Below are 27595 nucleotides of genomic sequence, written 5' to 3' on the forward strand. Positions count from 1 at the left end.
ACCGATTAGTAATGAACAAGTGCCCGTTTCCAATTAATTTAATTTGATTTTCAGAGTGTTTTGAGAATATTTATTTTATATCCCAACCTTACAGAAGATATACATATTAAGTAAAATTGATGATTAAAGAACTGCTATACATTATATCAGTCACATGCAGTAAAATTAATTAACGCCGAGTGTTTTATAAGTTGCTAAGCAGAAGCGTCCAACGTTTTGATCACGTGATAAAAATGGCGATGTTTACAACAGTGAATTCCCAAAAGTCCTAGACACGATATTTCAATATGTAATCATTGGTAAGAATTTTAACGTGTAATTTAGATAATGACTTTGACCCAATACCTATATATTTACAGTTAACAACAATTCATTCAGTAATAAATTCAGTGAATAGAAGTGGGAACACTCTCACTTCAAACTGCAGAATTTTTGCAGTCTCCACGTTTTGTAGTTTACTGTTTATCGACTAGATACTTAGAATTAGTCTGCTTATATTTTCAACAACGATCTATAGGGTTTAATGTAATATTTTGTTAAGGATATAATGAAAAGGGGGATGTGGTTTATGTTGAATGAGTCTTGATCTGTATCTGTATCTGTAGTGGTACGTGTAGAATCCTATTAAGGCTTTTATACACGGTGATCGAGTTGCATCTAAACTGAGGGGGGATAGGATCTTTATAGGGACTTTGGGATCGGGTGTTTTTAAGCTTGGGATTTCGGGAGTGACCCTTTCGGGATCTGGGAATTCTTTATTCGAATTTCGGGCCCTCAGGATTTCGTGTTTTTAAATCCGGGATTTCTTGTTTTTAAGCCCGGGATTTCGGGATCAGGACCCTTTAAACTAGTCACCTATAAATTATCCCATCTAAATCTCCACTCCAAAAAAAGCTTGTTGGATCTATTGTTACCTTGGAATTAATTGTATGAGTATTTGTATGAGTTTTACAAATCGAACGATTCGCTACAAAATTAACCAATTATATAGACCTCAAATGTTTGAAATATATACTGTGATGCCGCATAATAGGTGTCATACACCTTATCGATATTTGTTTGCCATTACTGGACATTACACAGGTTTCCTTAAATTTTGAGGTCATAATACAAAATCTCCGACACCACAATGGAAAAGTGATTATTGTATGACATTAAATGTTCAAGTGGTACAGAGTAAACAAACAAACAAACAAATAATTTATTAAAGTCTCACCTCTTTAAAACATTTGATATACAACACAATCATGACAATATAATATTAACAATTTATAAAAGAGCCACTCTAAAAAGAGTTATGAGAGACTAAAAACACAGATTAAAATACATTTATATTACATCTATTTATACATATATCAATAGAATAGACCACTTTCGAGTTCATCCGTCACTGGAAAAAACTCGTCAATTATACGCGCCTTTATCACCGTCATTTGTGCATTTAGGGGCGTCGTCATTTCCATTCCAATGTTGAGCGAGTGGTTGGAAAACTATATTTCCATATTGTACGAATTATTCGGCAAATTGAATTCTCAAAATTGACAACCAGCACTGCTGTCATTAGGGAATTGTCATTAAGTACCTAGAGAACAACCATAATTTCTAGTTTATCCTACACAATGACGATCACTAAGACGCTTGATGAACGTAAATAGTGCAGGAATACAGGCGACCCCCTCTATCTGGTAAATGACGTCATAAAGGTGCGTATAATTGACGAGTTTTTTCCGGTGACGGATGAACTCGAAAGTGGTCTATAGAATAGAATAGAATAGAATAGAATATTTTTATTTCCAAAAGTACAGGGCCCATATCAATATATCTTAGCATAAAACACCATACTATTAAAAACACTTATACAATTTGTAATTTGTCAAAAGAAAACAAACAACATTATAAACACTTATTACGAGTATAAAATACACTTTCTCTTAAAAAGTACTTCATGGAAGATTTTGGCTGTAAAATAACAAACTCTATCATCATGAAACATAAATAAAAACTTTTCTTCATTACTTAAATTACTAAAAAAAAATCTATATTACATACACTGTTAAAAAATATCGTTCGCAAATCTGCATATTCTGGGCATTCTAATTAAACATGTTTTTTACCTTCAATTATATTCAAATTGTATTGGGGTCTAAGTGTAACCCTGTATTCACCAATATATTTAAGGTTGGCAAGTGAAAGTCAAATAATTTTAATGTGAAAAAGGGAAACTAAGTCGGGGGCACTGGAAATCACATGCAATTTTGAAAACAATTAGCGGGATCCGGGATCAGACTCCCCAATGAAACTCCATCCCATCCATAAAGGATTCTTATGAAGCTATTCATATCAACATGTGGTATACATTTTATGTATATTTTATTTGAAGACATGATATGGGTGTGTTCAAACATGGACCTCAAAGATTACAGTGAACTACATGTACTTCCTAGGCTCCATTTAACTTTGACCTATAATGGTTTACTTTTACAAATTGTGACTTGGATGGCAAGTTGTCTCATTGCCACTTATAGTCCACATCTTGTTATATCTATTTATTTTTCTCCTATTTGTGCTTTTTTCAAAGGCATCATTACCACAAAACCTTATTCATCCAACCAAGAAAAAAGGATCATGCATGTGACACATTGGCATTAAAGAGTGATGATTTAAAAAAAAAACCATTTTTTTGAATGTATAGTCACTGTTACTGAAATGAAGTTGATAAAGCGTAGACAACTTTCATGTCAGTACAACTGCATCCAATTTTCTTGCAATTTTGAAATCATTAGTCTGTAAAAAGTTCACAATTGATTAAAACAAAAATAGTGAGGTTCTAACTATACTTGTACAAAGAGTAAAAAAAAGAGAACCCAGCTCATTGTATGTTTTCCAACCATTAATCACAATATTGTGCCAAAAAATCACTATCATTGAAAAAGTTACCAGTTTTCCTTTGCCTCAAGTATGTATGCCCTGAAATTGATTTCATGTGGTTCTATAAATTGCATGTCTGCTTTCCAATCTAACTGACTTGAAATCGTATTTCAAATAAATATCAAATCAGAGTTGCTAGCAACTATAGGTCACAGTTCAGCCTTCAACAATGAGCAAATCTCATATGGCATAGCAAGCTATAAAAGACTCCACAATGACAAAATGTAAAACAATTCAAATGAGAAAACCAACAGCCTTGATATTTTAGTCTTAAAATAGATACATGATTTTTTTAAATTTTAACAGTTTTTATTGGCTTTGAACTAGCTCTCAGTAACTCTGAGTACTCTCTGATCTGTATTAAGTGATGGATATACCCTGCCATGTCTTGTCTGTGTTTTCATTTGATGTTTTTCTTTGTATTCATCTGTTAAGTTAAGCCTTTTCAACTGATATTTAGCTAACCTTGTCCAATGGGCTAAGTGAGCTTTTCTCATCATTTGGTGTCTGTTCACTATTACAAAATCTTCTCTGAAACTACTGGGCCAAATTTAACCAGATTTGACCACAATCATTATTCCTGTTTAAAATTAGGCGGTAAGTTTTCTCAAATTGAATCATTTCATACATTTCATGTTGAGGCTTCTAATAATACAGCATGGGTTTTGCTCATTGTTGATGGACATATGGTTGTTTTTAATAGACCTTTTTCATATTATCTACTTTTGACTCTGGTTTATATTATTTTTTAACAGGTTACCTACGACATCCTGGTACTCGGTCTATTAAAAGCAACGTAAAGAAGTAACATCAAACATTTAATTGGTACAATTCTTCATCTTAATCTTCATCAATTCAACATCTCCTTACTTTTATATTGATCTTGCTTTCAATAACTGCCAGTATTCTTTAACACCACATTGTTAAAATGATTATTGTTTGGTTTATAATGGAGTTATAGTAATTTGTTAAATTGTTTTTATAAATTAAGTATACTTTTCCTGTACTGATTTTTGGGGTAAAGATTGCCTCCATGAACTCAAAACTCTTATGTGGCTGGCTTGATAGTTTTTAATTTTCCTGGCTTTATCACTACTTTCGAAAAAAACAAAAATAGCACCTGTTTAATGACAACTTTTTGACATGTATATTTAATTACATGTTTATGAAATTGAAGCCCATTGAATTATAAGCATGCAAATGATTTTGATTTTAACTATTAAACTTCAACAAAGTATTAATAATGAAATTAATTATATAATATTATGTTATGAACTAATAGTTTTCAATAGAATTTGCTGGAAGGAGTAGGCCCAGTAAGACCCCTTTTTAAATGGCCCCAAAATATAGCAGGTTTTCAAAATTGTTAAAATGTAAACTTTTATCTATTAATTGGAAAGTATAACATATATATCAGCTGTTTTTTTACTACCCATTGCGCATGTATTGGGTACAAGCATCAATAAGTCATGCTAAATTTCTGAAATCTTCGAAATTTTGGCATTTTGGTTAATTTTAAATGGTTTTTGTCTGAAATTGAAAAGGCTGCACTGGGTTCATTCTTAATATTTAAATGTAAGTTATATTTGATGATAAGACATAACATATATAAAGGTTGAGAATGAACACGGATGCAGCCACTTTCATTTATGACTAAAGCCATCTGAAAAGTGACATATTATGGCATATTTGATAGATTTTTCATATTTAAGCTTGGATTTGAGCATGTTTTATGACTATATCAGTTTAAATCTTCCACATAAACTAATTGAATCTACTGAAGTAGAAACTAAAGTGTTTAAAAAGTGTCCAAAATCTTTCATCAGATGAACCTGAATTTTGAGGCCAAAATCAGCTTTTACCAGTCACCTACTCCTTTAAAAGGTTTATAAACAACATTACCATAATAGTTATAATAGGGTATTACAAATGTATTTATTGTTTTAAATTATGTTTCAGAAATCCAATTTTTTCTTATCTAAAAGAAGAATTTGGTTTAATATTGGTTTGGTATAAAAATTAGTAGCACAAAATATGCTGCTGAACAGCCACTGACAGGTCTTCTGAGAGGAGATAACTCTTTGTTAACCACATTTCTCCCATCGTTTATGCAGCTTTTAGTGTAAATGAACTTTTAACTTCTTGTCGATCAATGTTAAAAATTTAAGGTCTTGAGTAAGGAGATAACTTTTCTCTGGAATAACAGCAGTTCTCTGATCATTTATGCAGCTTTTAGTGTAAATTAACATTAACTTCTTGTCAATCAGTGTTAAATGTTTAATATCGAAATACTACAACCTGGATTAATGACCTGTAAAAACATTTATTGTTACGCTGCCAATATTGTAAGACATTATATCTAAATATTTAAACTCCTTTATAAGTTCGTGTGTTGTGATAACATTCAATATAATTTTTTTTATGGCTGTAAGTCTTGGAACACAAAAATGTGAATTTATACTGAATAACTCATTTTCATTATCAAGAGGTAAGAATTAATAGTATAATTAATTGATTAATATATAAATTATACTTTTAAAATGCATCAAATTTATTTGTAAATGAGCTGTTTAACTATATGTTACTTCATGAATTAAATTCTGGAGGTAGATTCAGGTCAAAGATATTTTTTGGTTTAAAAATTCCAAAGTTGGTCAAAAGTGATCTTATAAATTGTAATGTACCTTTATAATAAGTAAACAAGTTGAAATTTTGTGTTATTTATTTTTTGTTTGAACGATCAGAAAATATGACCTTGCAGCTCTTTTCACAAAATAATCTTACGATAAAAATTGATCCAAAGTTATATTGAAATGATCATGAACTGAATGAGTGTTTTTACTCATAAGTTTAATTTTAATTGACAGATAATGTTTTAAACACAAATTTAAACATAAATTTTTACTCTCAAAGGTTCTTCTACAAATATTTGTGAATTTCCTGATTTCTTTACATTTATTTTGGTTTTTAGTTATTAATCTTCAAAGTCTGTGAAATTAGGGAAGAAATTTCATTTGCAAGATCTTCTTGTGAAGTACAATGCTATTGAACAAACTTGAGTCTCTAACCAACATTTTATATTGAAGTGATTTCAATGGTTAATATAAAAAAGAAGATGTGGTATGATTGCCAATGAGACAACTCTCCACAAGAGACCAAAAAGCAAAGAACATACTGCATAGTCAGCTTTTAGTAAAAACTTAATTTGTATATTGTTCACCACTAATACTGTCACCGACATTAACATTTTGGTCACTATGACATGAGACACAATCATTTTATTAAGTTACAGATAGAATTTTTTTTTTCAAGTTGACCTTGAGCAAATATCTGAAAATCTTGGTTAACGTTTGAAGGTATTGTGACTCAATATAAGGCGGCTTTTTTTCAAAAGAGTGTCATAATAGGGGTACTTTCATGACAAATCATTTGTCACAAACAGCAGTAAAAATTCTTGCCAAATGACATTCACAGTAATTTTTTGGTGTATTAAGATAAAATGTACACTTTCTTTGATAGGCTATAAGAAAAATGACTGATTTTGAGGAATGAGGAAACATGTTCAATTTTTTTCCAAAAATAACTATAGTGTTAATAATTTGCAGTGTTGACAAAAACCCTTGTTATGTGAGTATTGCCCAGCCCAGTGGGAAAACACCTGTTTTACTGGATAATACTGGGCAATAACGGGTAATATGCAATACATGTACTGCCAATTTTTTTAAGATATTTATAGAAATAAGACATAAGAATTTGAATTATAGATAAGTTTACTTGTTTGAAACCAACTTATAATACAAGTGACCGTTTGAATTGTACAAAATGTTAAAATCTGAGAAAGTATTGTTCTAGCAGCTCTGAGACAAAGTAGTGTACATGAAGACACAATTATTAATTTGAGACCTTCCACAAATCACAACTACAGTAGGATTTTTCGACAAATTTTAACGAATTTGATCCTAAAGTTAACGGGAAATGACTGTTAAAAGTCAATACAATAAAATAAGATCAATGATTGTGGTTCCCGGTATATTCATACTACCGGTACGTAACATGTCAAGGAGCCAAATAATATCTAACAAATTCAAATCGTGATTTTCTCATTCTGAATATACATTTAAGTCATCTCCTGTAATAAGCAATAGCTGAGAATTGTTTTGATCATCATGTAGTCTATGAAGCTGGTAATTTGTCACTTTCCAGATTTAGGGGGTTTATGTGTAACATATAAATTGATATCCCTATATATCTTCTACAACAAATTAACATCCTGTTTAGAATGAAGATCCATAGAATACTGTTTTTTAGTCTCATGGTTCAGTTGTGATTGTTAAGTTATTGTTAAGGATGTGAAGGAAATGTGCATTAAAAGTGTAAAATTAATGTGTCTCACTGTCACATTGACATTTGAAGATAAATATAGGATTACTTATAAAGAGTGATTATGTAACAGTATAAAACTTGTATTATACTAATCCATTGGGGTGGCAGCTTTCCAATACCTACTAAGTGAACTCATATTTCATGCAAATTGACTCTAATGTTATTTGGAGAAATGGTTCACAAAATCGACAATTGTCATTTTTGTTTTGTCTACAGACTTAAAATCTAAGCCATTTTCAATTTTTTACACTTCATAACAAAATTGAATTATAAAACTGTCTATATTATTGATTACTCAACATCTCAATCTCCTGGTTGAAGTCAATCTTTGGAACAAGAGTATCATAAAATGGATAGGCTGTCAAGACTGATTAATTAATGTTAATATTAAAACATACACTTGGAAAGATTCTTTAGGCCAAAGTTTGGACTGCTGTATGGATCTAACTCATATAACTGCTACAAAGTTGTGGATAGTTCCAAAAGTATTATGAACATTATACATGTATCTTAAAGGTTGCAACCATATGGTAATGGATTAAATGTCATAGTTTGATTACTGTATGTTTGTAGGTTGACCAACAGTAGAAGATAAAGCTTTTGGAGTACCATAACAAACCATGTGATCATTCTAAATAACATTTTTTAGAAGTCTTCAATTTTGTAGTTGCTCAATGCTTTGACAGCAACCTAACAAATAATAATCATTCAAAATCATCTAGAGGGCAATGTACAATATTAGACAGTTATACATTTTGAACTTCAATAGTAAATGGAGGTTTAATATACATATTCAGATCTTAAATTTATGTATTTTCAGGTTCTGAAGAGTGAACATATAACTATGCCAAGTATTAAACAAAGTGGATCTCTAAGTTCTTTGGCAGACAGACAAGGTATGTTTATCTGTTGTATTAAGGTCTTATTTGGTTCTGATGAAGAAAGATGCATCCTGATTGATTATAACATAGTTTACATTGATTCACATATTGTTTTTAAATGGAGTTACTACATTGTATAATCCAGAGTAACACATGATGTAATGGCTTCACTGTCTGATACACACACAATGTCAACATTTTGGCGTTCTGATTGTCCCACATTATTTTATGTAGTAGAATGTTCTTAGATAAACAAGGTAACTGTTGTTTGTTTTGCTAGATAAACAAGAATTAATTATTGCACATTTAATATTAATTTTATAAAAGTATAAAAAAAATGTTTTTTAAATCATTAGATTGATACACTTTTGATTAAAAAAATATAATATTTCTGATTTATGAAATAGATCTTTTAAGGTCTTGAATTAAACTTTTTTTCTGAACCTGATTTTTGGGTTTATATATGACTCTAGAAAAATAATTGGTGACGAAAATTAGATGGTGGTGCACTTATTTTTGCTACAGCCCCAATTCTGATAATTTTCTCAGTTTTCATCAAATGTTATCCATTTTTAGGCTATTATCATGAAAAAAAATCACAGTTTCACAATTAAAATTTATTTTTTTTCATACTTTCAATAAATATAGAGTAGACCAATCTGAATAGATCTAACGTTAAACAAACTAGAAGTAGGTGTTAATTTAAGAAAGTTTTATAAAACTTTATTGCTTTTTGTGTCAAATTGACCATTCTGTCAATTTGTCAATTTTGGAATTTTCTCTTTTTTTAGAACACAAATCTTATTATTTCAACTTCATTTCTTGTACCCCATCAACTTTCTCTAAATTTGCTGCTGTCTAGAATTTTTCCAGATCAGCCTTTCCAAGAATCACTATTAAAGGTTGTTTTTTTCAATTTTCCCATTGTTTTTGCAGTCAACAGGACTCTTCACTAATTATAAAGAAGAGCCAGACTTCCATAAGAAATAAGAAGATGTGGTATGATTGTCAATAAGACAACTCTCCCAAAGAGACCAAATGACACAGAAATTAACAACTATAGGTCACCATACAGCCTTCAACAATGAGCAAATCCCATACCACATAGCTACAAAAGGCCCCAAAATGATTAATGTAAAACGAGAAAACTAATGGCATAATTCATGTACAAAATAATGAACGAAAAACAAATATGTTACACGGCAACAAACCGGCGACAACCACTGACTGACAGGCTCCTGGCTTGGGACATCACCACAACAAAGACACTGAGTATAGATCTGAGAGTACTCGCAGTACTGACTGCTAGTTCAAAGCCAATAAAAAATAATTAAAAAAAATATGCATCTTAGACTAAATTTTTTTTTTTTTAAAAGACTTCATATTATATTATATGATACTTCAATTGTACCTACTGAGAGCAAAATAAAATATGTAAATATTATTATTTGTTCATATTTTATAAGTTACATTGATTAGTAACCTTTGATTAACTGCAACACGCTATAAAAACAAATTAATCATTATAAAAACAGTTCCCAATTGTCCCACATTTAAACTTCCCAATTGTCCCACAAACATATTCCCGATTGTCCCACAAAATTTCATTACCTTTTTACCTGTAATTTCAAAAAGTGGGACAATCGGGAAGACACCTCCCATATTCACTATGTTAATTGTTTGTAGTAAAATTTCGATTAAAAAACTTTAAATTAATTATTTCTTTGTACCTTTCATGTTCTTTAAATAAAAGTAATAGGCATATCAGAATTCCTGTGTCTGTATTTGTTTATACACCCCTTGTTTCATACCCGTGCTGTAACTTTATAGTCTAGCTGTGTCTACTTCTTGTAGTTATTTTTCATGGCACATGCATTGAAAAGAGTTTCAGATCGATCCTTTTTTGTATCGACTGTATAGTCTAAGGCCAAAATCGTGTGAAAGGATGACCCTTCATCATCATAAACCATTATCCTTGTATTAAATACAAAGATAACTGTGCATCCTACAAAGTCATTATAATGTAGGCTTTACGGGTAAGGTTGCAGCCAATACATATGTTGAAATCTAACCTTCATTAAATTCAAGCAATAATTCAACTATGATCTTCAGTGACCTTGGGATATTTGTTGAGTTGCAAATCTAGTGAGTCAAGGACAACCTTGTAATTTATTGAAATATATATAGCTATAAGAGCATTAAGTATGCTAGGAAGGTCCATTAGTGCTGATAAAGTATCTGTAAAAATAAGTTTCGAATTGCGACAAGCCATACACTTTTATCTAAGGTTTCAGGCCAGCATAGTATGCAGAGCTCTAATATTAATTTATTATTTATTGGAAAACTTTCATTTAAGGCTGTGATGAGAAATAATAGTCACACTTCCTTGAACAACACTAAAAACAATTCAAATATAAACTTTCTTTGGAAACATCAAAAGGACGAGTTAATTTTTATGTTTACATTCCATTTTGAAATTGTTGCGTTCAAAGAAACCCTGTGTTTATTTTGTTTAGATAATCTCAAAATAACTAAAAAGTAATCAAAAGATACTAAACAAACAGAAGAAGTTCAACATAGCTATTTCATACCTACAACACAATAAGTAGTTTTATACAGTGAATAGAATACAAATGGTATATTGTAGACGTTGATCAGAGGTGTCCTGTCAACATTTAGGTTGTGTGGTCTAACCCTGTATGAGGCAGGTGCGTTGGTCCAATCATTATTGTCGAGGTTGTCAGTTTTCCTGCAGAAGGTCTATGGTTCTGTTCTGGCACTCTGACTTTTGTCTACAAAAATTCAGCAAATGGTTCTAAAAATGTTGTTAAACACAATTAATTTATTCAAAATATCAGGAATATAACTTTTTGGTACTGTGGATTCATTATTATTCTAGGGGTATACATTTTTTCTGGTATTTGTGTGCATAGGTAAGTCATAATCCAAATGTTAATTATAGCCTAAATTTTCTTTAGGTTTATATGCAGACTTTGACAAAACCATGAAGATAAAATTTTCCCTCAATCCACAAAAAATGTACAAAATGTACACTGAAATAAACGAATCCACAAGTTATGATCATTCCATTTTTTCATGACAATACCTCCGTGGCTTGACTAAAATATGGGTTGAAATTATCAACCCAACTTTTCCAATCTTTTCACCAATGATTTCAATGACTTTGATTTTTTAAAAGCTCACGATTTAGTTTGTAAATGAGACTGACCTGTTGTGAGACAATATTGTTGAGGAATAGGCAATATTTGTAAGTTGGTAACCCTTAGTAGGAATAACTTACTAGACACACCATTTTAGTTTGTTCTTCATTTATTAGAATACAAATTATAGTAACAAAATTACATGGTATTACCAAACCTATTTGCATGCCCTGCTTCAGAACTTGAAATGATTTTGGATTAAAGATGGTGATACTTTCCTTGAGGAGGTGTACAGGGGTAAGGGATCAAGGGAATAAGGGGATTGAAAGCAAGAGTCCGGGGGCCAGAACAAAGTGAAGAGGGGATTAAAAATAGGGATTTCTTAGAAAAAATATTCAACCAATTTTCATCTGGGAGTAAAGGGGAAGTGATGTCTGATTTAGAGCGAGATAAGTTGGATTTGGTGGGTAGCTAGGGAAGTGGGAATCAGTGGTCAAGTTTGAGAACTGTCTGATAACTATAGATTTCTTCCTGCATCTTTCCTTTAATCTATATAAAAGCACTGAAAACAATCCTAATGAATTAGTTATTATGTCTGCATTATAAAAGTTTTAATACATTTGTCCTGATAAGTTTCCCACACTTTTCACAGAAATCATTGATTGGTTATTTTTGACAAAATGTTCAGTCTCCTTTAATAGAACTGTAAAGATAATATACAAAACAATACAATACAAAGTGCCAGTATTTAAGTCTGCTGATGATGAAACCACATGCACTCAATATCAGCCATGTACTTCCTAAAAGAGTCACAATATTAAGAACTCGCTTTTTAATATTTAAAATACATATGACAGTATGCAGATTTTCATGGAAATTCAATAATTTTATCTAGTATACTTTTGTTCAAAATTTAGCAATAATAAATGAACATAATAAATTCTGAATTTACAGTATCTAATCATGTTGATGATTAAGTATCCAAAGAAAAATCTTCTATCCTACCGGTAATTTTCATTTGGAAGTATTATACTACACCATTTGTTCCTAAGGCAATGCCTATAATAGGGCAATACATTGTAGTACAAATTTTTAATTATTTGATAAAAAAACCAAATGTACTCAGTATGTCATTGATACTTAAAAAAATCAATTTTTAAATCAATTATTAAATAAAAAAAGTTTTAAATCGTGCTGGAGTACTTTTTTGTCAGTTGAAAGATAATAGGAAGTTAGGCACTGTCAAAGCTTATGAAAAGTAAACAGTTGAACTACCTACCTAACCCTGAGTATTAAGTAAGTGTTTTGACACAGATTTTTCTTTCAAATTATTCTACAAAGTATGTATCTTTTAAAAGGTTTTCAGGTGAATAGAAATTTCCCATTGATTTTGTAACCAGTACTTACATGTTTTTCAAGTTATTGATACAGTATTGAACTTTAAATGTCTTGATTAAGCTGTAATTGTATTTGTTTGGACCTAATAAAAAGGTGTCAATAAAAATACAAGATAATATTTTGGAGAGGTTACTTAGGACCACGGTTTATGGATGTGGTCTGCAGGTTGGTGTTCAAATATTTTTTTTTTCTTCATGGCAAATAGTATGTTTTACTAATTATGATTTCTGATCTTTTAGTGTCCTTCAGCAATTTTGGACTAACTTTGAGCAAGAAGTTCCTTTTAAAATCTTCTACAGAAATAAACACATGGACTCTGTCCAATATTTTTCCTTTCCTTCAATTCTACTTACAAAATTGCCTATAGAATGATATTATTAATTCCATTGTAAATATTAGCAATAATAAATGCAATCATTATATTCTGAACTTAAGTTTATAATTTTTTGTAAAACACTAGATTATTTATTCTGTTAAAAGTTTTTAGTTTATGATTCAAATAAAACTGACTTACTACTAAGAGAAATGTGCTAAGGCTTCTGTGTTGAAGGCCTTCAACACCATACTAAACCTATAATTGTTAACTTTTTAAGATTGTGAAGCTGATGACTTATTGGCACTCAAATCACATCTTATTTATATTTATGCAAAAATGCTCTTCAGCACATCAATTACAAACTAAAACAAAACATGTTTTATGCAAATGACTTGTATAACTAGAAGTATGTTGTAATTTAGTCAGAACCACTGTGTTTGATGTATGGAACCAGTTATCTCCTGACGAAGGTATTATCAGTGGTGTACGGTTATCCTTTGTCATTTGTTTGAATGGACAAATAATGTGCTCATACAGGGATCCAGGCTTTAAAATGTTTGATGTCTGATCCTGTTCTTGTTGTTTTTTAATTCATTTGATTGTTAATTCATTGATGATCATGTGCTAACTTTTATGTTACTAATACTGTGTTAACTAGTGGGAGTACTTGACTGGTAGAATAATTGTTTGATACCACCCAAACATATTCCAAGCAAAACCTTAGCATTTCAGATCTAATCATGGAAGTTAAAATGCACTAATTTTATAGGACTAGCTATACAGCTAAAATATTTTATACGCCCGTTTATGGGACGTATTATATGGCATACTGTTGTCCGTCTGTCAGTCAGTCCGTCGTTATCATGTTGAACAATAACTCAAAAACGCTAAGTTTACCAAATAGCATAAAACTTTGGTGAATTGTTTATATCTATTGACAAGAGCTCCCTTTCTTTTTTTATAAATTTTAAATTTTGTGTTTCGGAGTTATGGGGATCTACTCAGTAAAAAAAGGGGCATTTTTCCAGTTTTCAGACAATAACACAATAACTTTCACCAACTTGTAAGAAATTGTGGTGAACTGCTTACATCCATTGCTTAATATAAAAAAGAAGATGTGGTATGATTGCCAATGAGACAGCTGTCCACAAGAGACCAAAATAACACAGACATTAACAACTATAGGTCACAGTACGGCCTTCAACAATGAGCAAAGCCTATACTGCATAGTCAGCTATAAAAGGCCCCGATAAGACAATGTAAAGCAATTCAGAAGAAAACTAACAGCCTTATTTAGATAAAGAAAGGAATGAAAAACAAATACGTAACACATAAACAAATGACAACCAGTAAGCTCCCTTTTGATTTTTATAAATTTGAGATTTTTATTTTAGTAAATTGGCACATTTGAGATTTTTTTCTATAGCATGCAATGAAAAACTTTAAAATGATAGATTATAACCCAACTGACTGTTTGATTTGGTGTCAATTCTTGTTATTCATCATTACCAGACCACAACTGCATGGTTCAATAATATGTGAGGCATTATATTAATTAATCTTACAGATACTTTATCAAAACATTACATAATATTAACAGAATTAAAAACAGGCTTTTGTTATTCTAAGAAATATTTGGATTTTACATGTATCAAGTTACATGTATTAATTAGGTTGGTTGTTGGAGGGATAAATGAGTGTTTATTGATTTGGATGTACAAATATTTTGGTATTTCAAGTAGGATCTTCATTTAATATAAATGTGTCTTCCATTATGACAATGCTCGCTAAGAAAAGTATCAAAATGAAAGCAGTTTTTAAAATTCATATTAAAATTTACCATTTGGACATTTGAAGCGAAATTGAAAAATCAATAATTTGTCCTTAACCCATCATGATCATTTCCATGAATTTACATGCATTAAAAAAGCAATAACCATTTTTTTGCAGATGTGTCATTATCTAGTCTGACCAGCTATGCCAGGAAGTTGGACACTGTTGCTGGTCAAGCCAATCGTCGTGTTGACAACAAACATGTTGAATTCACTGAGAGTGACAGACCAAAAAGTGCCAGTTCACCAAAGAAAAAACGGAAAAAGAAAAACCCTATTATTGTAAATTTAAGTGGAACCAGATATGAAGTCAGTAAGTAGAGAAGTTTTCTGTGATAGTATAAAACAGAGTATTGGAATAGTTAGGGTTGTGAAAGAAATCATGTTGTAATACATGTATGTGTCACAGAAAAAGTAAATACTAGGTAAATTTCATCAAAATTTATATTGTTACTTAGATACTGTGGATTCATTATTATTCGTTGGATACCAATTTTCGTGGATTTCGTGGGTACAAGGGAACCACGAAATTAAATGTTCAACGAATAGCAAATTTTCTATAGACTTGTATGCAGACCTAGGCAAAACCACGAAATCAAATATCCACGAACATTTTAGTTTTCCTTAATTTACGAAAATTTGTACCCACGAAAATAAATGAATTCACATTACTGTGTATCTTTTATTTTTGTGGGTATCAATTTTTGTTGATTGCTGAAAACTTGCATACGGTAATAATTGAATTAACTAGCTACCTTTCTCCCTAGAAAAAATAAAAAGTCTTGTATGGTTATTAACACATAAAAAACACCCCATAGTCTTGGAACTATATGATTGAATATTATACAGTTACATAGTTTTCAATGATATTTTAAATGTAAATGAATTCATGGTACATGTATTATATTGTATACTTATTTAATTTCAGTTCGTCAGATGGCAGAGAAACTTGGTTTTACACCTTCAAAAGATGATGATCCCAACGGGTATGCATTTATTGTAGAATTTCCGAAATTAACTGATTATCTCTCTATGTATAACAAGATAAAACAAATAACATCAGTTTGTATTGGTTTATGCTTTCAGATTAAATTTCATTTATTCTTTAGATAGGGTAGGTCATATTGAAATTGTTAATTCTTTAATTAGACATAGAAACTAATATAAACACTAAAGACAAAAACCTGTCAATGGAAGTTCACCAAAACTAAAGATTATAATAAAAGAGAGAACTTTTTTTCCGCAATGAAATGAAATGATTCAACAATATTTTCAAATGATAGTTGTATTTGGTGTTGAGGTTTTGATATTGTATATAACTGTTTTACTGGGGTTTATTTTGTTCTCTTTATTTGTGTTGAGGTTTTGATATTGTATATAACTGTTTTACTGGGGTTTATTTTGTTCTCTTTATTTGTGTTGAGGTTTTGATATTGTATATAACTGTTTTACTGGGGTTTATTTCGTTCTCTTTATTTGTGTTGAGGTTTTGATATTGTATATAACTATTTTACTTGAGTTTATTTTGTACTCTTTATTTTCAGATACTTAATATGGAATGACTCATTTGTATCAGCTGAAAGAATCAATGAATTAAAACCATTTCAAAGAATCAATCATTTTCCTGGAATGGGTGAAATAACCAGAAAAGATTGCTTAGCTCGTAATATGTTAAAGTAAGCAAATATATAAACAAGTATAAGATTTAAAACATGCCTTTAATGTAAAAATAAGCAGAGAGCATGTTACAATTTTTAAAACTTAAACAAAAATTTAATTTCAAACAAATTATGTAAATTGGTGAAATAAAAATAGATCACAGGCCCTTTTTACTTCAATAAATTATTTACAAACGAAAGTGAACCAACGCCTGATGAATCTGTAGCACGGTATAGTCCATAAAGTGGATTATAAATTATGTTCAAATGCATTGAGTTTATTTGTTTTTGTTTATCTAAACATAATAAAATCATAATTTTATTTGGTGAAAGTTTATCCTTTTATCTGTTTTGCTTGTAGTAAGGTATATTGAGATGAAATAAATACTTCAAGTCTTATAGATACCTATTGATTATTGAGTACTTACAAGGTTAAAACAAAGTCAGAAGATCAATGGAGGCATTATACTGCCATCATTATACACAAATAAATAACTCATTTAATCACAAATTCTTACTTAAAAAAGGATTTTGCAAGCTGAGAAAAATAAGTAGACTTACGTCATATAATAAAATGTTATTTGATTCAAAAATGTAATTTGGAAGACCTTTAAGACCTGTGCAATTTCATGGAACTGATAATAGACTTTATAATCCTCATCTATTTGTAAAATGCAATCTATTTTTCCAATCACTAGGAATATTTAGATTGGCAGAATTTAATTTAGCACCAGTCATGTCATTTGATTTACAAGAATAAAATATTTTGGAGGAAGAAGAGTTAACCTCATAGTAATTTTTAAGGCTAAATTGTCATTCAAATGTTTGTATTTTATAAACCCATTGACAAGCCATCATTGTCTCAAATACTCTCAGATGCTCTTGTCCTATACTGCTATATATGTACTCTATAAAAATAAAATTATGTTATATTATTTTTATGATATATTACAGGGTGTCTAAAGAATTTCCTGAGGAATATGGCTTTATTCCAAAGTCTTGGATCCTGCCTTCAGATTATAGTCAATTGGTTAATTATTCTAAAGACCTGAAAAGTAAAAAGAAGTCTAAAACATTTATCATCAAACCTTCCAATGGTGCACAAGGGCATGGGTAGGTATAGTTATTAATGTAGGAGACTAACAAAACAGATATGCTAGCATAGAAACAGTTTAAACTTATTGTATAACTATAGATTACATACCTGTAGCCAAGGGGGTTCGGACTATTCCCCCCCCCCCTTGAAAACAAATAAGCACGGTTAAAGTCAATGTTCTGTTCGAATTGTGACATTTAAAGTCGAGTTTGTGAGTCCAACGCCCCCCCCCCCCCCCCCCCCCCCTGGAAATTCCTGGCTACTGGCCTGGATTATGTTCTATTTTCATCATCCTGAGATTCCTAAATCAGCCTAGCTAAGAGCTCATATGAGACTCAGAATGATATCAGGGCCAATATGGTAAAGGAAATGTTTTCATCCATTTATACAATAGTTGCTATCTATGACAAGTGCTGAATAAAAAAGTTAGGAAAAAAAACCAATTTGTTTGAATGATACATAAATTCTCATTTCATTCACTGGAGTTTTTTAAATCTGTAAAGTCAACAATTTGAAAAACCATGGCATAGTACTGAATATTAATGTCAAGTTTCATTGCTGAACTAAAAAAATGTGTACATAGGCACATGTGTGGCATAGATGGGGCTGTCTTTTACCATGACTTTAAATAAACATTTTGTTTTTATCCCTGAAAACTCTATAAGTAGCATCTATCATGTTACACAATACAAAAAAGGCTGAGGACATGCAAAATTCAGAGAAATACATCTTTGGAAAATTTTTCAAACACATGAATATGAATGAATTATATAAACATAAATTAAGGTCAATGTATCACAAATAAAGATGGAAAGTTATATTAATTTCTTAAGAGGGCTAAAGTATTTTGGTTTTATTAAACTGAAATTTGAAATGATATAACAATCACTTTTTCTCAATGTTTTTTCTTTATTTTAGAATTCAGCTATTTAAAAATGCTGAGAAGATTCCAGCAACAGAACATTTTATTGTACAAGAATATATAGAAAAACCCTTCCTGTTAGATGGTTATAAATTTGATTTACGTATATATGTTCTGATAACATCGTGTGATCCATTACGTGTGTTCTTATTCAATGATGGACTGGTTAGAATGAGTACAGAAAAGTACCAAAACCCAGCGGAATCTAACATTGTAAGTAGGAAAAATTAGTAAACAGAATAACACAGTGAAATGCCAAAAGTCTGGCATTTGTCAACAAGACTTTACACAGTACAAGTCAATTGTGCATTTCTTTACCATAACAGTATAGAGAAATACCAAAAATCTTTCTTTATCAAACTTCAATCAAAATAGACATCAAATATTGTAATACATGTATTGAGTAAAATTTGTTCTTAATTTGACATAATGATCCTAAGAAATATTTTAAATAAAGAAAATGTGTGTTTGTAGTAATAAAAAGATTATTTGCCATAGTATAAAATTGAGAATTGAAATTGGGAATGTGTCAAAGCAACAACAACCTGACCATAGAGCAGACAACAGCCCAAGGCCACCAACGGGTCTTCAATGTAGCGAGAAACTCCCGCACCCAGAGGCAGTGTTCTTCAGCTGGCCCCTAAACAAATATGCATACTACTTCAGTGATAATAGACGTCATACTAAACTCCAAATTAAACACAAGAAACTAGAATTTAAAATCATACCAGACTAACAAAGGCCAGAGGCTCCTGACTTGGGACGCAAAAAATTGGGGCGTGTTCTTTTTTAGATCTCAACCCTCTATATGCATATCCTGTGTAGTTCATCAGGTTAGAAATTCAAACAAGAATTCATCTTCTATTTTCAGAACCATATGTATATGCATCTTACAAATTATTCTGTGAACAAACATAATGAATACTACGAGAAAGGAGAATCAGTGGATTCAGGAAGTAAACGGTCTATTGCATTTCTTAACGAATATCTACGTAACAAGGACAGAGATGTGGCATTAATGTGGAGAAACATCTCAGACATGATAGTGAAAACATTGCTGGTATCGATGCCACATTTATTACATGCCTATAGAATGTGTCGGCCATGTGCCCCATCAGGGAGTGATAGTGTATGTTTTGAGGTGCTAGGATTTGATGTTTTATTGGATAGGAATTTAAAACCATGGCTGTTAGAAGTAAGTTTTTGTCTGCAGGCATTAAGTTTTATAATTAAGCTTATCACCACATAACACAGGTCAAGTTTTAATTTTGGTGGCATCACTTTTACTGTACTAAAGTTATGCCCCTTTACAAAAAGAAAAATTACCTAAGTTTGCCTCAGCAAAATTTTATGAAACTTATACACAACAGTTATTACCATAAAACTCAGATCAAGTATGAATTTGGGTAGCGTCACATCACTTTTATCATCTTGAGTTATGTCCCTTTATCATGTTTTATGCAAGCAGAGCATCATCTGTGTCCCATGGACACATTCCCATTTTTTTGCTTTTATAAGATTCACAGCTTCATAAAACTTTTCATTATAAACTTATCTTTTCTACATCAAAGTTATAATAGTAATTGATGTGGCAAATATTAAAATGTAAAAACATATTTTCAACCTTAATTAGGCTTTGAAAATTGAACAACAATCTGAAATTCTATTTAGTTACATCTACAAAGTGAATTAGTTTAAATGTTTTCCTAAAGTCATATTTTTCCCATCAGTACTTCAAAAGAAACCTCCATTTAAATCTCAAATCTGTATGCATCCAATAAATAGAATTATAAGTGGTAAGTTGATGAGTTATTTTCTCATTCAGAAGTGAAAGTGGTAAATATTGTAAATTTATACAACATTTAAAATACATAATTTCCTGAATACCTAAATATCATGGCTTTAATTTTACAAACAGGGTAATCTGTTTAATTTGTATTTTAACAGGTTCTAAAAATTCCTCCAGACTTTCCCATAGTGCACTTGGATAAAACCTTTAATGTCAGCAAAAAGTAAAATCACAAAAATACTGAACTCAGAGGAAAATCAATACGGAAAGTCCATAATCACATGGCAAAATCAAATAACAAAACGCATCAAAAACGAATAGACAAGAACTGTCATATTCCTGACTTGGTACAGGCATTTTCAAATGTAGAAAATGGTGGATTAAACCTGGTTCTATAGCGCTAACCCTCTCTCTTTAATAACAGTCTCATCAAATTCCGTTATATTTACATGATGCGTTAAATGAACAGTCACAATTCATAAAATAGTCAAAATATGGGTACATCAGTCATCATCGCATAACAATTTTAAAAGGGACAATTTAACAGAACACAAAAACATCTATCTACGAATACATGGATTAACTTGAGTGTCTGACGTCAAAAAATTTGTATACGTCACATAAATTTGTTGTTCAATGTGCATACAAACAGTTTTAAAATTTACATAGGCAATGTAAGCATCCAAAAGTTATAGGTAGAATTTATGAGAATCCAAAAATAGTTAATTCCACTACGCGATTGAATGATTTTGACGTTTGTGGTTCAACGTATATAGTAATTCATAATAGAAATATATCATAATGACATATAATTGACCAAAATAATACTGACGGGATATTTTAAAGTACAGAGTCACGTAATAAGAACAAAAGAAATACAAAGAGTCGCATATACAAAAGAAACCACCCTAAAATGAAAGCCAATACACACACTTTGACGAGATGTATAAGTACCGAGCCACGTCAAATGGATATCACATAAAACCATTCAACAGTAAAAGTAATATTAATAATAGAACAAAGACAAATGAAAGAACAGTAAAACATGTTGTTAAGATGATAAACAACATCAGTACGCAGAATCTATACATCAAGACCATTGTGTATTATTTGAGAAGTTGATACGGAATATTTATCAACGAGGTCTTGGTACCTTCCGATGAACTTTTTTAGAAAAAGGACGAGACGTTCTTTGACATACCCCTGGTTCATCAACTTTCTACTCAGATAACACAGCCTTTAATATAATAGACATTTTAGTCTTTGAACCTATCAAGTGTTAACTTATCCTTCTCGTTGACTGTGTCAAAAGTAAAGTTTTCCAGTGTGTATGTTATTTGCAATAAGTTTTTCCCACATGAATGCTTTACCAAAGAATAGATTTTTTTTAAATCTAGTGGCACTAACCCATTTGGCCTAAAACTTCTTTCACTCATTAAAAAGATAAACAGTTGGCAATTTCCGGACAAAATGACGTGAATTACATGTTTAGTGTAATGGAAAATTAACATGTTATGATTACAAAATATGATATGACTAATGAAAGGGGTACACAAATTTCAAAAAAGAAATTTGGAATGAAGTGGTTTTTTTTCCCCTTCATCATAAGTACATGTCTGTTTTAATGCCACACCTATGATAGCAGAGGGCCATTATGTTTTCTGGTCTCTACGTCACTACGTTCCTCCGTCTGTCTGTCCGTTTGTCCCGCTTCAGGTTAAAGTTTTTGGTCAAGGTAGTTTTTGATGAAGTTGAAGTCCAATCAACTTGAAATTTTTGCCCTATGATATCACCTTTCTAATTTTAATGCCAAATTCGAGTTTTTACCCGAATTTCATGGTTCACTGAACATAGATAATGATAGTACAAATTTCAGGTTAAACTTTTTGGTCAAGGTAGTTTTTGATGAAGTTGAAGTCCAGTCAACTTTAAACTTAGTATACATGTTCCCTATGATTTGATCTTTCTAATTTAAATTCCAAATTAAAGTTTTTACCCCAATTTCACGGTCCACTATAAAACATAAAAAATGATAGTGTGAGTGGGGCATCTGTGTACTATGGACACATTCTTGTTTTAGGAGGCATTAAGTGTAATACTTATCAATTTGTTGGTACGTCCAAAAGTCGGTTTCCATTCCATAACTTCATTTACCTCAACAAAATGTTATGAAACTTATATACAATGCTTATTAGCACAAAACACCGATCAATTTCAAATTTTGGTGGCGTCACATTTGCCATTCTAGAGTAATGGCCCTATATGTGTGGAAAAATTGCGGAATTTTTAATTTCTGTCCTTTAACTTTAGTTTGACTCAATCAAATTAAATGACTCTTATACACAATGCTTATTAACACAAAACACAGATCAAGTTTGATTTTTGTTGGTGTCACTTTAACCGTTTTAGAGTTATAAATGGGAAAATTGCTGAATTTAGTTTCAGTTTTCCAACTTTAGTTTGCTGCAACTAAATGCTATGAAACTTGTACACATTGCCTATTACCACAAATCACAGATCAAGTTTGAATTTAAGTAGCGTCACTTTAACCTTTCTAGAGTTATGCCCCTTTATAAATAGAAAATTTGTTGAAGTTTTCAGTTCTGTTCTCTAACTTAAGTTTGCCTCAACCAAATGTATTGAAACTTAAACACAATACTTATTGCCACAAAAGTCTGATCAAGTCTGATCAAGTATGAATTTTGGTAGCATGACTTTCACTGTTTTTCAGTTATATCATATGCAAGCAGGGACATCATCTGTGTCTCATGGACACATTTCCTATTTATTTAATTTAAAAAACTATTTTAAGCTTCAAGATTTAACTTTTCCTTTTTGTCATGACTTGGCTAAAAGATGAAATCCCAGTTTGGATCAGCCAAAATAAAAAAATCCTGATTGAAGTATTAATTCCATCTAATATTAAAATAAAAATGACATAAAAAATCAGTCACATGTATGTTTTGTTATAATTCCAATTAAAAAAATTGGATAGGTAAAAAATAAAGGTAAAATTTATATTATCTAGGCAAGTGGGGTTTAAGGAAAGCTAGCAGTAGCCTTTACTTATATGTTTTTACTTTTTTCAGATTAACAGATCACCCAGTTTTGGAACTGATGAAAAGATTGACTGGGATATAAAATCTGCATTGATAGAAAATACCATTAAACTGCTTAATATCAAGTAAGTCAAGAGTATAAGGTTGTCCTGATTGACCTTAAATACCATTAAACTGCTTAATATCAAGTAAGTCAAGAGTATAAGGTTATCATGATTGACCTTAAATACCATTAAACTGCTTAATATCAAGTAAGTCAAGAGTATAAGATACTAGTTATCATGATTGACCTTAAATACCATTAAACTGCTTAATATCAAGTAAGTCAAGAGTATAAGGTAATAGTTATCCTGATTGACCTTAAATACCATTAAACTGCTTAATATCAAGTAAGTCAAGAGTATAAGGTAATAGTTATCATGATTGACCTTAAATACCATTAAACTGCTAAATATCAAGTAAGTCAAGAGTATAAGGTTGTCCTGATTGACCTTAAATACCATTAAACTGCTAAATATCAAGTAAGTCAAGAGTATAAGGTAATAGTTATCATGATTGACCTTAAATACCATTAAACTGCTTAATATCAAGTAAGTCAAGAGTATAAGATACTAGTTATCATGATTGACCTTAAATACCATTAAACTGCTTAATATCAAGTAAGTCAAGAGTATAAGGTACTAGTTATCATGATTGACCTTAAATACCATTAAACTGCTTAATATCAAGTAAGTCAAGAGTATAAGGTACTAGTTATCATGATTGACCTTAAATACCATTAAACTGCTAAATATCAAGTAAGTCAAGAGTATAAGGTAATAGTTATCATGATTGACCTTAAATACCATTAAACTGCTTAATATCAAGTAAGTCAAGAGTATAAGGTAATAGTTGTCATGATTGACCTTAAATACCATTAAACTGCTTAATATCAAGTAAGTCAAGAGTATAAGGTAATAGTTATCATGATTGACCTTAAATACCATTAAACTGCTAAATATCAAGTAAGTCAAGAGTATAAGGTTATCCTGATTGACCTTAAATACCATTAAACTGCTAAATATCAAGTAAGTCAAGAGTATAAGGTTATCCTGATTGACCTTAAATACCATTAAACTGCTTAATATCAAGTAAGTCAAGAGTATAAGATACTAGTTATCATGATTGACCTTAAATACCATTAAACTGCTTAATATCAAGTAAGTCAAGAGTATAAGGTACTAGTTATCATGATTGACCTTAAATACCATTAAACTGCTTAATATCAAGTAAGTCAAGAGTATAAGGTACTAGTTATCATGATTGACCTTAAATACCATTAAACTGCTAAATATCAAGTAAGTCAAGAGTATAAGGTTATCATGATTGACCTTAAATACCATTAAACTGCTTAATATCAAGTAAGTCAAGAGTATAAGGTTGTCCTGATTGACCTTAAATACCATTAAACTGCTAAATATCAAGTAAGTCAAGAGTATAAGGTTATCATGATTGACCTTAAATACCATTAAACTGCTTAATATCAAGTAAGTGAAGAGTATAAGGTTGTCCTGATTGACCTTAAATACCATTAAACTGCTTAATATCAAGTAAGTCAAGAGTATAAGGTTGTCCTGATTGACCTTAAATACCATTAAACTGCTTAATATCAAGTAAGTCAAGAGTATAAGGTTGTCCTGATTGACCTTAAATACCATTAAACTGCTTAATATCAAGTAAGTCAAGAGTATAAGGTTGTCCTGATTGACCTTAAATACCATTAAACTGCTTAATATCAAGTAAGTGAAGAGTATAAGGTTGTCCTGATTGACCTTAAATACCATTAAACTGCTTAATATCAAGTAAGTCAAGAGTATAAGGTTGTCCTGATTGACCTTAAATACCATTAAACTGCTTAGTATCAAGTAAGTCAAGAGTATAAGGTACTAGTTATCATGATTGACCTTAAATACCATTAAACTGCTTAATATCAAGTAAGTCAAGAGTATAAGGTACTAGTTATCATGATTGACCTTAAATACCATTAAACTGCTTAATATCAAGTAAGTCAAGAGTATAAGATACTAGTTATCATGATTGACCTTAAATACCATTAAACTGCTTAATATCAAGTAAGTCAAGAGTATAAGGTACTAGTTATCATGATTGACCTTAAATACCATTAAACTGCTTAATATCAAGTAAGTCAAGAGTATAAGGTACTAGTTATCATGATTGACCTTAAATACCATTAAACTGCTAAATATCAAGTAAGTCAAGAGTATAAGGTACTAGTTATCATGATTGACCTTAAATACCATTAAACTGCTTAATATCAAGTAAGTCAAGAGTATAAGGTACTAGTTATCATGATTGACCTTAAATACCATTAAACTGCTTAATATCAAGTAAGTCAAGAGTATAAGGTTGTCCTGATTGACCTTAAATACCATTAAACTGCTTAATATCAAGTAAGTCAAGAGTATAAGGTTATCCTGATTGACCTTAAATACCATTAAACTGCTTAATATCAAGTAAGTCAAGAGTATAAGGTTGTCCTGATTGACCTTAAATACCATTAAACTGCTTAATATCAAGTAAGTCAAGAGTATAAGGTTATCATGATTGACCTTAAATACCATTAAACTGCTTAATATCAAGTAAGTCAAGAGTATAAGGTTGTCCTGATTGACCTTAAATACCATTAAACTGCTTAATATCAAGTAAGTCAAGAGTATAAGGTTGTCCTGATTGACCTTAAATACCATTAAACTGCTTAATATCAAGTAAGTCAAGAGTATAAGGTTGTCCTGATTGACCTTAAATACCATTAAACTGCTTAATATCAAGTAAGTGAAGAGTATAAGGTTATCCTGATTGACCTTAAATACCATTAAACTGCTTAATATCAAGTAAGTGAAGAGTATAAGGTTGTCCTGATTGACCTTAAATACCATTAAACTGCTTAATATCAAGTAAGTCAAGAGTATAAGGTTGTCCTGATTGACCTTAAATACCATTAAACTGCTTAATATCAAGTAAGTCAAGAGTATAAGGTACTAGTTATCATGATTGACCTTAAATACCATTAAACTGCTTAATATCAAGTAAGTCAAGAGTATAAGGTTGTCCTGATTGACCTTAAATACCATTAAACTGCTTAATATCAAGTAAGTCAAGAGTATAAGGTTGTCCTGATTGACCTTAAATACCATTAAACTGCTTAATATCAAGTAAGTCAAGAGTATAAGGTACTAGTTATCATGATTGACCTTAAATACCATTAAACTGCTTAATATCAAGTAAGTCAAGAGTATAAGGTTATCATGATTGACCTTAAATACCATTAAACTGCTTAATATCAAGTAAGTCAAGAGTATAAGGTACTAGTTATCATGATTGACCTTAAATACCATTAAACTGCTAAATATCAAGTAAGTCAAGAGTATAAGGTTATCCTGATTGACCTTAAATACCATTAAACTGCTTAATATCAAGTAAGTCAAGAGTATAAGGTTGTCCTGATTGACCTTAAATACCATTAAACTGCTAAATATCAAGTAAGTCAAGAGTATAAGGTTATCCTGATTGACCTTAAATACCATTAAACTGCTTAATATCAAGTAAGTCAAGAGTATAAGGTTGTCCTGATTGACCTTAAATACCATTAAACTGCTTAATATCAAGTAAGTCAAGAGTATAAGGTTGTCCTGATTGACCTTAAATACCATTAAACTGCTAAATATCAAGTAAGTCAAGAGTATAAGGTTATCATGATTGACCTTAAATACCATTAAACTGCTAAATATCAAGTAAGTCAAGAGTATAAGGTTATCCTGATTGACCTTAAATACCATTAAACTGCTTAATATCAAGTAAGTCAAGAGTATAAGGTTGTCCTGATTGACCTTAAATACCATTAAACTGCTTAATATCAAGTAAGTCAAGAGTATAAGGTTGTCCTGATTGACCTTAAATACCATTAAACTGCTAAATATCAAGTAAGTCAAGAGTATAAGGTTATCATGATTGACCTTAAATACCATTAAACTGCTAAATATCAAGTAAGTCAAGAGTATAAGGTTATCCTGATTGACCTTAAATACCATTAAACTGCTTAATATCAAGTAAGTCAAGAGTATAAGGTTATCATGATTGACCTTAAATACCATTAAACTGCTTAATATCAAGTA

At 30.7% G+C, this 27595-nt stretch overlaps 1 protein-coding gene across 6 annotated transcripts in view; it reads left to right on the forward strand.

Moving 5' to 3' along the window:
* LOC134696286 (tubulin polyglutamylase TTLL7-like) overlaps positions 1-27595 on the forward strand; it is a 42552-nt gene continuing 14957 nt past the window's right edge. For 2 of the 6 annotated variants that reach the window (XM_063558032.1, XM_063557990.1), the window contains exons 1-9: positions 7800-7841; positions 8132-8207; positions 15018-15212; positions 15828-15885; positions 16444-16575; positions 17512-17670; positions 18572-18788; positions 19447-19770; positions 23454-23548. In XM_063558032.1, coding sequence (XP_063414102.1) covers positions 7815-7841; positions 8132-8207; positions 15018-15212; positions 15828-15885; positions 16444-16575; positions 17512-17670; positions 18572-18788; positions 19447-19770; positions 23454-23548 — 1283 coding nt within the window. In that variant the 5' untranslated portion in view covers positions 7800-7814. The other 4 variants (XM_063558007.1, XM_063557999.1, XM_063558015.1 and 1 more) reach the window with 4 other exon arrangements.

Source organism: Mytilus trossulus, chromosome 1 (assembly GCF_036588685.1).
Source record: "Mytilus trossulus isolate FHL-02 chromosome 1, PNRI_Mtr1.1.1.hap1, whole genome shotgun sequence".
Classification (NCBI taxonomy): domain Eukaryota; kingdom Metazoa; phylum Mollusca; class Bivalvia; order Mytilida; family Mytilidae; genus Mytilus; species Mytilus trossulus.